General features: G+C 34.3%; 1 protein-coding gene across 3 annotated transcripts; it reads left to right on the top strand.

Annotated features, from left to right (window-relative positions):
* Positions 1-1,660: 1,660 nt before the first annotated feature.
* On the top strand, positions 1,661-8,669 carry LOC114739381 (monosaccharide-sensing protein 2). 3 transcript variants are annotated; one of them, XM_028927440.1, is made up of 6 exons: positions 1,661-1,717; positions 1,998-2,173; positions 2,361-2,927; positions 4,423-5,360; positions 7,511-7,698; positions 7,924-8,669. In XM_028927440.1, the coding sequence occupies exons 2-6, from the start codon at positions 2,095-2,097 to the stop codon at positions 8,366-8,368; spliced, it is 2,217 nt and encodes a 738-aa protein (XP_028783273.1). In that variant the 5' UTR covers positions 1,661-1,717; positions 1,998-2,094; the 3' UTR covers positions 8,369-8,669. The 3 variants fall into 3 exon arrangements, with proteins under 3 accessions (XP_028783273.1, XP_028783274.1, XP_028783272.1); XM_028927441.1 differs by lacking the exon at positions 7,924-8,669 and adding an exon at positions 7,797-7,857 and having other exon boundaries at positions 7,511-7,725; XM_028927439.1 differs by lacking the exon at positions 1,661-1,717 and adding an exon at positions 1,832-1,909 and having other exon boundaries at positions 7,924-8,368.
* Positions 8,670-12,320: the final 3,651 nt, after the last annotated feature.

The raw sequence follows: 12,320 nt of genomic DNA, 5'->3' as shown, positions 1-12,320 counted from the left end.
TATTTCGCATTGTTGGATCACTTCAAGGGTTTAACCAAATTGAGCCTTTCAAGCTAAGATTTCGGCAGGAAACCAGCAAGCAACCAGAAATGAGGCGGTTTTAAGAGAATTGGCCAGGTCTGAAAGAAAAGAAGCAAACCACTGAGATTGGAATCACATAACAAACTAAAGAAAAAATAAGTTGTATAAAAAATAATATAAAGAAAAAAAATCTAATCTAATCTACCTCCTTTCTTTGATTTTGGTCATTTTGAATGAGGTATTTGAGTAGAAATTACGATATATGAAATAAAAATATAAAAAGAGTTTTATTTTGACTTGCATAAAATTTTTTATAAAAAATACTTTTTAGGAAACTAAACACCCTTATGGAAACAAACCATTGTGAAACAAAAATGTTAAAATTGATGGGGAAAGGAGTGAATAAATATTAGTAGCACCTTTGTTTCTCTCAGTTTCCTTTACTGCTTAGTATCTACAATGAAGTCTTTCCCTCATCCGTTAGTTACTTCACATGGGCTCCTTTCCCTTATGCATGGAAGAGTTTTTATGGAAGTAGAAGTAGAATTAAAACTGAAAGTAAAAATGGAAGTGTGCAGACATGCGGAGCAAGATTACTTAGTCCTGTAGGATATCCCTAAATTGTGTATATGATTTTTTGAGATAGGGATGGAAACCACACCCGGATTGCCTATTTGATTTTGTGTAGTTGGTGGATAACTATTTTTTGTAAACTTCAAGCTTAGTTTGTTTTATTACTACCTCTGATCTTACTTATAAGATTTCGTTTGTAGTCTAATTATATAAAGAAACAAAGAAAGTGGAAATGGAAGAGGAATTGAGCTTTTATGTGCGCCCTATAGCTAGTCATGAAAAATGTTTATGATTAAAGAAATTTTAATAACCAAAGAAAAAGGAAAAAACTATAATATTCCTAAATTTAAATCAAATCAATCATTTTGGATGTGGGCTGAGGAAAAAAAGCGCAAAGTAAAAAAAATTGTTATTCATTACTCATAAGATTATATTCTTGTTGATCGCAACACAAAATATCAGAATATAAATACTGATCTGGAGGATAACCAGATTCCGACCAACGAAAGATGTGAGAATTGAGAGGAGGACGGGTCTATGTCGAATTGAGTCTATATTGAAATATATAATAATAATTATTATTATTATAATTTGATAATTGTAATATGTTAGGAAAATAAAAGATAATTATATAATATATGTTTTTATTTTCTATTACTACTAGTCCTTAATTTAAAATATAATTAACTAATTTAGATAGATTGAGGATGTTAGTTAAATTAGTTAATATGATATGTTTTTTTTAAAATATCCTAAACATTTTACTCAAGAGGGTTAATTTAGAAAAAAAAAATTGATAAAGTTGTGAAATATATCTTATATATAGTACTAACTCTTCAATGATATATATGTAATTGAAATTAACCAACAAATTATCATTATCATAAATTATGACATAATTATGATAATTATATCATGCTTATCAAAAAAATGATAATTATATTTTATTTATTATAATAATTATAAAAGTATTAGTTCATGATTTACTTTTCAACCTGGCGAATAGGATCGCTCCTTCCTTCGCGATTTGTTTCTGTGAATTTTGGCTGTTCTTCTTGGGGACCCAATCTTTTCAATGTGCGGAGTATACTCAAGACAATTATTGTGACTCTTTCTCGAGAAGGTAATATCATTGTCACCTTTGATTCAGTATCGGTTTAAAATACAGGGTTCACTTTCTTTCTGATGTGCTTTAAATCTGGGAGATCGCATAATCATTAAATCTGTGTTATGAGTGTTGAAATTTAGTAATCACCTAGTTTGGTTATTAGTTATAGGTGTTCAGCAGTTATTTTGTCTCCACTTGATTCGTCATGTCAGTATGGCACTTACAGAGTAATTTTGTAGACTTGTAATTTGAATTCCTTCGATTTTATTCTTATTTCTCTCTTTTCAATCCTCAGTTCTATCCCTGTCATAGCAGGTTGGTTGAGGGGGAAGGTCTTCTTCTTGCGGATCCATTATTGATCTTCTTCTCTGATTAAAAGTTCAAGTGAAGGGATGAGCGGTGCTGTACTTGTCGCTGTTGCTGCTGCTATCGGTAATTTACTGCAAGGATGGGATAATGCGACCATTGCAGGTCATTCTCCATTACGCTTATCTTTCAACTCATATAATTCCCAATTAATCCTTTAGATTGATCAACGATTGATTCTTAATTTTGCATTGGTTTCTCCCCTAGTTAAGTTTTTCGTTTTGTTCTTTAAATTTGTTTTCTTCCTTACCTGCGATCTGATTAATGATCTCATATTTTAATGTTTATGTAGGATCTATTTTGTACATAAAGAGAGAGATGAAATTAGAAAGTGAACCCACAGTTGAAGGTCTAATTGTGGCCATGTCGCTTATTGGAGCGACCCTGGTTACAACATTCTCAGGAGCCCTATCTGATTCACTGGGCCGACGTCCTATGTTGATTATTTCAGCTGTCCTTTATTTTGTTAGTTCTCTTGTGATGTTGTGGTCTCCAAATGTTTATATCCTCCTCTTAGCAAGGCTTTTAGATGGATTTGGAGTTGGTTTGGCTGTTACCTTGGTACCTCTGTACATATCTGAGACAGCTCCACCTGAGATTAGGGGATTACTGAATACTCTTCCACAGTTCACTGGTTCTGCTGGAATGTTTTTCTCCTACTGTATGGTGTTTGGGATGTCACTAATGAATAACCCTAGCTGGAGGCTTATGTTGGGTGTTCTGTCGATTCCCTCCCTTGTCTATTTTGTACTATCTGTGTTCTTCTTGCCCGAGTCTCCAAGATGGCTTGTGAGTAAAGGACGGATGCTGGAGGCCAAGAAGGTTTTACAGCGACTCCGTGGCAGGGAAGATGTTGCTGGTTAGTTTTTTCGCTTCACTAAATTAAATAGGCTTTTCTTCTTGGATTGTAGACCGTTTCTTCCCTGCTTCTTGACGTTTAAATATTCTCTTAAGATCTTAACTTGATGAATTTAGGCTTACAAACACTTTGAGAAAGAAAATGGTGTCTTGTAGGATTGTTATAAAGAAAGATCACTTCAGTGCTGGATCCAGCTCAGCTGATGCTGGTTATGCAGCTGGTCATTTATTAGTTTATCAATATTATGATTTAGGATGGCTAAATATTTATATTCTGTGTGACTAGTCCATCCTATTTGGCAACATTTATTCTCAGCTATTTTGTGGTGCTCAGGACTTGATAAAACAGAAAATGAGATATGATGAATTACTTGAAAGACACTGAACCATTGTCTTGTTGAAAGTTCATATAGCTTGGAAAATTTTCCTAATACTAGTTTATGTTAAAGCTTTTACATTAATTATACTTGAGGCCTGTCCTTTATTACAAAATTGTTTAAGTGATGGACTCATGTCAAGTTATATTACCTTCGATTTATCTTCTCATTACTCCCTCCAGTTCTATTTGTAAACTTTAAATTTGGAGAGAAGTATAGTCCATTTTATGAGTTTCAATTTGGATTTGTCTCAATATTTAATGCGTTTTTTCAATTTTGCCCTTAAATATTGATTCTCTCTCGTTCGTTCTCTCTCCTATTACATTTTCCCATACAATCTCTTTCATTCTTTTTCTCATTTATTATAAGGGCATATTTGGAAACAAAAGTATATTTCTTCCTTATTTATTGCTTTTAACTGATTTTTTGTTATGCACAAATTGATTATTTGAAGTTTATAATAAGAGCCAGAGGGAGTAGTAGATACTAGATGTAAGACCGAAGCATACGCTAACATTTCTCCTACTTCTTCTTCTTGACCTGTTTACCCCCCCCCCAAAAAATCTCCACTTTTGTCTCTCTTCTCTCTTTCTCATATTAAATCTTAATTTATCTTTTATTTTTTCCATTCACCCGGGTTTATACTTCTTTTTTGAGTCTTAAAGACCCTTGGGTCACAACTTCATTTTTTTCCTTCTCTCAATTTCTTTTTTGTTTTCTCTTTTTTTCCTTTTTTTTCTTTCCTACTCCTAGATAACTTGGCTCTTGATACCATGTTGAGCTTTCTATATTAATTATACTTGAGGCTTATACTCTATACTAAAATGGCTTAAGCTACTTGGATGGGCTCTCCCCAAACTTATATACCTTTGATTTGTCTTCTAACGATTGGATGCAGGACTTAGCATACTCTAATAGTCTAACTGCTAGCTGTCACTTTTTTATTCACTCTGAAGGGTTGTTCGTTTATTTGATTTTTGATTTGATCATTTGTTAATTTTTTTTCTTTTATGTGACCCCAAGCATATCGTTTGCATGCTTTTGATTCAATAGGATGATCGATTTATATATAATTATGCATGATTTCTGATTATAGTTGTATTTCCTGGACATGAGCAGGTGAGATGGCTTTGTTGGTCGAGGGTCTTGGAGTTGGAGGTGATACAGCTATAGAAGAGTACATGATTGGTCCAGCTAATGAACTCACCGATGAAGAGGATCCATCTGCTGGTAAAGACCAGATTAAGCTGTATGGGCCTGAACAGGGCCTCTCATGGGTCGCCAAACCTGTCGCTGGAAATGCTGCTAGTCTTGTATCTCGACAGGGAAGCATGGCAAATCAGAGTGGTCTTGTAGATCCTCTAGTGACCCTTTTTGGTAGTATCCATGAGAAACTTCCAGAAACAGGAAGCATGCGCAGCACCCTTTTTCCACACTTTGGCAGTATGTTTAGCGTTGGGGGGAATCAACCAAGGAATGAAGATTGGGAAGAAGAAAGCCTTGCCAGAGAAGGTGAGGATTATGCATCTGATACTGGTGGTGGTGATTCTGATGACAATTTGCAGAGTCCATTGATCTCACGTCAAACAACCAGTCTGGATAAGGACATGCCTCCACCTGCTCATGGCATTCTTTCAAGCATGAGGCAAGGTAGTCTTTTGCAAGGAAATGCTGGGGAACCTGCTGGAAGCATGGGGATTGGTGGTGGTTGGCAACTAGCATGGAAATGGTCTGAAAGAGAAGGCACAGATGGACAGAGGGAAGGTGGTTTCAAGAGAATATACTTGCACCAAGAGGGTGGTCCTGGATCTAGGCGTGGGTCCTTGGTTTCACTTCCTGGTGGTGATCTTCCAGCAGATGGTGAAGTTATTCAAGCTGCTGCTTTGGTGAGTCAGCCAACCCTTTATAAGAAGGAGCTTTTGAATCAGCAACCAGTTGGACCAGCTATGGTTCACCCGTCTGAAACAGCTGCAAAAGGACCAAGTTGGAGTGATCTTTTTGAACCTGGGGTAAAGCATGCATTGATTGTGGGGGTGGGGATTCAAATTCTCCAGCAGGTTTGTGCTTCCCTATGTCTGCTGTTTGTGTTTTTATTAACATGTTTGCTCAGTTGACTTTTCTTTTTCCTGCTGTATGATGAAGCATTATGTGGCAATTTATTCACTTGGTTATTGTTGGTGCTTGGTAAAGGCTTGTTCACTTTCTTGAAAACATTGAATAGGCAAGGTACAGAATTATTTGTATCCTCTAATTTCATTACACTTGTGTAATTCTAGATGTAGCATAAATATGGATTGGTGCTATGCCCTCTATTCATATTTGACTCATTTAAGCTGGTCGGGCCAGTAAATTAGTGAACTGAGCATGTGACTGGCCCAGAATCTTGATTTAGCCCAGTCCTCACTGAACCGTTTAACCTGGCATTAAATAGGAAAAGACCGGTCAACCTGGCAGGTTGACTCGTTCCACTGATTTGGTTGAAGAAGATTAAAAAAGTAAGGGGAAGAAAAGAGATAGAAAGCCATGATGAATGCTAACCTAGATTGAAGATGAAGATGAAAGAAGCATGCTAGAGTAGAAGAAGAAAACTGAAAAAAGAATAAGAATGAAATGAAAAGAAAGAAGAGAAAAAAATTAGAGTACCAACTGGAGACTGAACGGAAGATTGAGAAGGGTAGACTTACAATCACTTTTATTGTTGGAGATACACTTTTACAGTCGGTCACTACTAAGACGAAGAAGGAACATAGCAGATGGGAAAGTGAAGATGAAACAAAGAAATGAAGCTTGGAAAAGTCAAAATGTCAGAAAGAAAGGGGAAAAAAATGGATAGCCTCGGTAATCTATGCATTAGAGTAGCATATGATATGTAGACACCCCCTTTCTTAACACACTTTTCAATAGAACTTGATATTTTTAAGATAAATGTTGTGCAGAAATTTCAAACTTTGAATTTCTGCTAGATTCATAAATTAGTATTTCTTAATTATTTTATTATAATTTTTAAATGCCTTTTTATATCTTTTAAAATTTATTTTTATTTACTTAATTTTTTAATATTATAATTCTTTAAATTTATTGTTGTTGACTCATTTCAAATTTATTTCATTTATTTTTATGTTATCCATTTTTATCTAGAATATTAAAATGAAATCATTTCCTAGTATGTATATTTGGATGAATATTATATAAGTTATAATGTATGAATATTTTTAATTATTATTATTTCCTTTTTAATATGTATAATTTAAATATATTAATTTAATTACGGTCGGTTCAACCACAATCTAGCCTAACCTTTGAATCAATGTCTTGACTGATTCAATGACTAGTCCAGTTTTTAATACCTTGGGAGAAACAAAGGGAGTGATAATAAGAGAAGAGAAACAGTGTTTTAATATTTTATTGCTTTGCTTTTTTATTTTTTTTTTGGAATTTTATTGCTTTGCTTAGCTGAATGAAAAGTCTACAACTAAGGTTCTGTGAAGGAGACTAGAAACACATGGTTAAAAAAGGTAGCAGTATGCATTGCTAATTTAAGCCTGAAATTATGGTTTAATCCTTGATTTATAAGTAATTACCCATAATACTACCAATCATATCACTCTTGATTTTGTCTTCTCATTCTTCGTCAAGTTCCTTTAGTTGGAGAAAACTTGACCTTGAGTTTTCGAGTTTTGCAGTGTGGAAGTGATGGAAAAGTCCACCGGAAGCATTAGGTTGGTCAATGGGCACTGATTGAAAACACAAGAAAATAAAATTTGGTCTCTCAAACGTTAGAAATAACAAATTTGAGATTACATAGAACTTTTGTTTATTGAATCTGGACATGAACTTTCACAAGTTGTGAGAACTTAGTTTTTGGGTTAAGTTGTTGGTAGAAGTATGAATATGTATGAAGCAAGTTTGGAGATCTTTTCTTTGGAAACTAGTACCAAAAAAGCAGTGTTTCTAGAGAGCCATGTTTGCTTGTTTGTGGTTGATTAAAGAACATTGTATGTTAATCAGATTTCATTTAGAAGTGAATGGGAACTGTGTCTCTTGTTTATTTAGAAATAATGGGAACTGTGTCTCTTGTTTATTTAGAAATATTTTAAATTTTGCTTGCTTAAGATGACAAGAATATTAAAAAATTATTGCGGTTACTGACCTTATGACTGGTGGAAAGTTATGTGTGACTGTCGTTTGATTCCTCTGAAAATTGCAGTTCTCTGGCATAAATGGGGTTCTCTACTATACACCTCAAATTCTTGAGCAGGCGGGTGTTGGCTTTCTTCTATCGAACCTGGGCCTTAGCTCGACTTCTGCATCTTTTCTTATTAGTGCTGTCACAACCTTGTTGATGCTTCCTTGTATAGCAGTTGCTATGCGGCTCATGGATATCTCTGGCAGGAGGTATCAATCTCTTTCTTACCATGCTATGTTAAAAATGGGTCAAAAGGTGTTTTCTCATGAAAATACTCCTATCGGAGAACTTTCATTTTATAGAGTAGTTATTTCTCTTTATGGCGAGTTTTGGTTTCCCAATGTGAATCATAATCATTTTTCTGTCTGTTGTTTTCATTCATTTTGTTGCTGGTTATTTCGTGATAGTCTTGATCGGGTGCTCGCTTGCTGCAGGGCTTTGCTGCTCAGTACACTTCCTATCTTGATAGTCTCTCTTCTCATATTAGTCACAGGGAGTCTCGTGAATTTGGGCAGTACTGTGAATGCATCAATCTCAACCATCAGCGTTGTTGTCTACTTCTGTTGCTTTGTCATGGGATTTGGGCCAATTCCTAATATCCTTTGTGCAGAGATCTTCCCCACTCGGGTCCGTGGTCTCTGCATTGCCATCTGTGCACTTACATTTTGGATTGGTGATATCATTGTCACGTACTCGCTGCCAGTTATGCTCAATTCTGTTGGCCTTGCTGGTGTTTTTGGTATTTATGCAGTCGTTTGCCTCATAGCTTGGGCATTTGTCTTTATGAAAGTTCCAGAAACTAAGGGCATGCCGCTAGAAGTCATCATTGAGTTCTTCTCTGTGGGAGCCAAGCAGGCTGACGCTGCCAAGAATAACTGACCTGGGGCCCCTGTTTACTGATATTTTTTACGGTTCCCTTTTTTACATTAATCTACGGTTTTGTTTGAATGTTTTCTCTCAATAGTCATTTTCTTTTATGTTTCTTTTTCCGTTTTTGTGGGTTGAAACGTGCTGTTTCTGCAGAAACATTAATTTTCCTGGTTCATTTATCGCATTTGACATGCCTTTCACTTTTCCGTTTCTTCAAGTCTTGAGTTATTTGATTCCTAGCCACCTGTATAAAAATGATTTTGTTAGAAGCAAGGGCATTTATGTGATCTCTCTGATTTAAAAGGGATAAGTGATCTCTATGATTTCAAAGGGATTAGTCCTTAATTATCAGCTTCAGTGGGGGATACTCTTGGTACTAAAAAAGTGGTCAGCTTTATGTATGCATAGTGGCTAGAAAGGTGCTAGTGAAATGAGAATTTTTAGATGATTGCTGCAATGATAATCAGGACAGAGTGGCACTTCTGATACTTGAAAGTGTACTGCGTTGAGATCAATGAGGTTGGCAACGTTGGTATTTCGTCCAGCTCTGTTAATCTTTAGTCACCAAGGCATGAGAATAATGCAACTTGTGCTTCGCGACCGGCTGTATATTGTCAACGCCCACGCATGTACGGCGCTTTTTTTGGGGCCAACGAGCATGTGCGGCTATTATTTCTTGGGAAAATCCCAAAAAAGGTCATTGGAATATGGGAAATGCCAGATTGGGTCCTTAAATTTTGAAAATGACAGAATGGGTCATTGACTCAATTTGTCATTTGTGAAATTCAGGCGAATTGACAATTTTGCCCTCATTTATTCATTCACTACAATGATTCAAGGAATCACTATAAGAGTTTAGGTGTTACATAGATTCGTGTAGCGAATAACTACTCACTTTTTCATAGTCAGGTGTCTTGTTATTAACTACAATTAATTCTGTAATCACTAGAACAATGTAAGCATTACCTAGATTTATGTAGAGAATAACTACTCATTTTTTCATAGTCAGGTATTTTATTATTGTCAGGTACCTTATTATTAACTACAACGAATCTTGTAATCACTAGAACAGTGTAAGAGTTACCTAGATTTGTTTAGAGAATAACTACTCACTTTTGCTCAGGGGCAAAAATGTCAATTCGCCTGAATTTTACAAATGACAGATTGGGTCAATGACCTATTCTGTCATTTTCAAAATTTAAGGACCCAATCTGGGATTTGGTATATTCTAGGGGCTTTTTCTGGTATTTTCCCTTATTTCTTTTGAGATTTAATACATTTTTCGTGGATGATGGCCGAAAAAATGTTTTCCCTGTCATGGGTCTAAAGTCGTTCCGTCAGCTCCACAAATTTCTGTCCAAGCCTCATTTGTCTAATGCTTTTCATCTAGTGTTCTTTATACTCAACAATAATATTCCAATTTATTAGATAGTACCTTATCTTGGCCTTTAGTTTAGTTTTGATCTCTATTATATTCAAAATCAATTCTATTATATTCAGTTTCATTAAATAAGAGTATTCCCTATCATATCTAAAGCAAGTGATAGGGCAAACATGCATATTCCATTTTAATGCTAGAAGGGTCAGAATACATAAGATTAGAGATTCTAGCACTCAATCTAAGAGTTGCAACCTTCGACTTTCAAGATTCAACACCGCACAAGTACTGGTGGTTTAATCGTAATTGTATAAACCCAACACTCAAAAATAATATAAACCCAAACCAAAAAAAAAAAACTTAAAAAAATAATTGCCAAAAAAGAGTCCATAATGTAGGCGTGCACATGCGCGCGGATTCAATTTGGCTATGTCTAGAACATAACGAAATAACCGCAACACGCATAGAATACTTACGTCATGGGAGAGCCCATAGAAAGGCTGGACATTAACATAAAGAATAAAGGATGAATGAATTCAAGCAACAAATATGGAACTAAACAACCGTTGCTATATCACCAATGATGTGTAGTCCCTGTACTAATGCATATAAAACGAATAATGGTGTGATAACGAAACTATATATAGCTGGAGATTTGAATGTATCGTACTTGAGCAACAACAGCATGTGAACGAGTTGGGAAAAATTTAGTAATGCACAATATTGAACCCGTGTTCTGAGAATCCAATAGCAGATCTCAACCCTACACCCCCGGCGCCTACGACGATTGCATCATAAGTATGATTCAACTATATCAATCTCTTATCATTATCGTCGTATTTTTCTAGAAACTGTGGAACACTGAGATTGTCAACAGTCTTCACTAGTGCATAGTTTCCATTTTTTTATTACTTCGCACATACCAAGTTAGTGGATTTGAGAAAGTTTTTTATCTTTATTTTCCAAGTGAAGTTCAGTTCTCACCATTGAAGCCTGTTAGTTCTTTATTTTTATGATCACTCTCAAAACTGTTAAAATCCTTTAGACAAAGGAGCTAATCTAATACCAAATATTAGTAGTAGATTATACCATAGAGACTGGTGAATTTGGTGACTTAAAAAATGAAAGTTAAAACGAATAAATGAATGTATCCCACAATTAAAGAGTAGATGAGAATAAGAACACTTAGATATATAGGCACACAACAATTTATTATGATTGAGTCATCTACTAACTTACATTCAGTCCCTAAGTACTTTTGAGATTTTCAATCCACTTAAAATTGGGAGTATTTAAGAATTACTATAATCTTATAAGTTTGATCGGACAACTTATGAAATTATTATGATCCCTTTAAGTTTCATTAGGTATTTGAGAATTATAACTCCAAGATTAGTTAGGTACCTTGCAACCTGAACTCCCCCTACTACTTGTAAGGTGTTGAGTAACTCTTCAAGTAATTGCAGATTACAAGTAATAACTCTCCTTATCCACAATTGGATTCTATTTCACATTGAGGTATAGAGAATAACTCAAATACTAATTAAATCAATGAATTTTGGATACATTTGTTGGGACATCTGGGTATCTCATTGCAAGAAACTCTTTGGTGAAGGTGGTCACAATGATCATCTTGATGCAATTTCCAGCTTCTTTAGAGCTTGTTGGGATCAAGACTTGACAAGAACATGCGCCTTCTACTGCATCAATCACCGGAAAGAGTAGGTATTGCATAATGTTGATGTAGGATTTACTAGGTTGGAAGCAGATGGTTTTGTACTTGATAATGGTCGAAGTGGATGTAGCGGTGTCATTTGTAATGAGCAAGACACATGGATATGCAGATTTTTTTCTTTTAATTTTTCTTTCTTTCTTTTGTTCGAGAGTTGGCATTGGATAAGTTTGAGGTAATAAGAGAGTGATGAATTTAGAATGGAGTGAAAACTTAAAAAAAATGCATTTTGATTCCCATTTTTATCTCATTTTGAGTTTGTTAAAACTTCGATTGTCAAAATCTATTTATCAATAATTGGTAAATCTTAATTATTTTAACAAAATTTATGTTTGATATATTTCTAAAAATTCGATTTAATAAACTAAACTAAAAATTATTTAAAGGAAATAAACGAAAAATATATTTAAATATGTAATTATTAAAAAGGATATGAATTTAAGCATATACAATATTATATGTCTATTACTTTTTATGATGCAAACTTTGATATGTTGAATGAAAAAATAAATATTTGTTTGCATACATAAAGAAGGATAACATAATCCGGAAAAGATAATAAAATTAAATCCTAATAATTTCAAAAGGAAGTTCTCTTTTGATTTTTAGTCAAATTTCTTTTATTTCTTTTAAATTTTATTTTAATAAAAATGATTTGAAAATTCAAAATCAAATAAGATTGGGATAATATCAAAAATAATATTTTTACCGTATTAATTATCATTTTAGAAACTAAAAAAATTAAACAGAACGAAATACATAATACATTTATATAATTAAAAGGACAAAAAGCAGATGTAAAAAATAAATATCTAAAATAAAATCATGAAGCGATTGTTGCAATTGCAGTA

This window comes from Neltuma alba, unplaced genomic scaffold (assembly GCF_004799145.2).
Source record: "Neltuma alba isolate B1F8T4 unplaced genomic scaffold, ASM479914v2 tig00013920_pilon, whole genome shotgun sequence".
Lineage (NCBI taxonomy): Eukaryota > Viridiplantae > Streptophyta > Magnoliopsida > Fabales > Fabaceae > Neltuma > Neltuma alba.
This window is presented reverse-complemented; position numbering and strand designations above follow the sequence as displayed.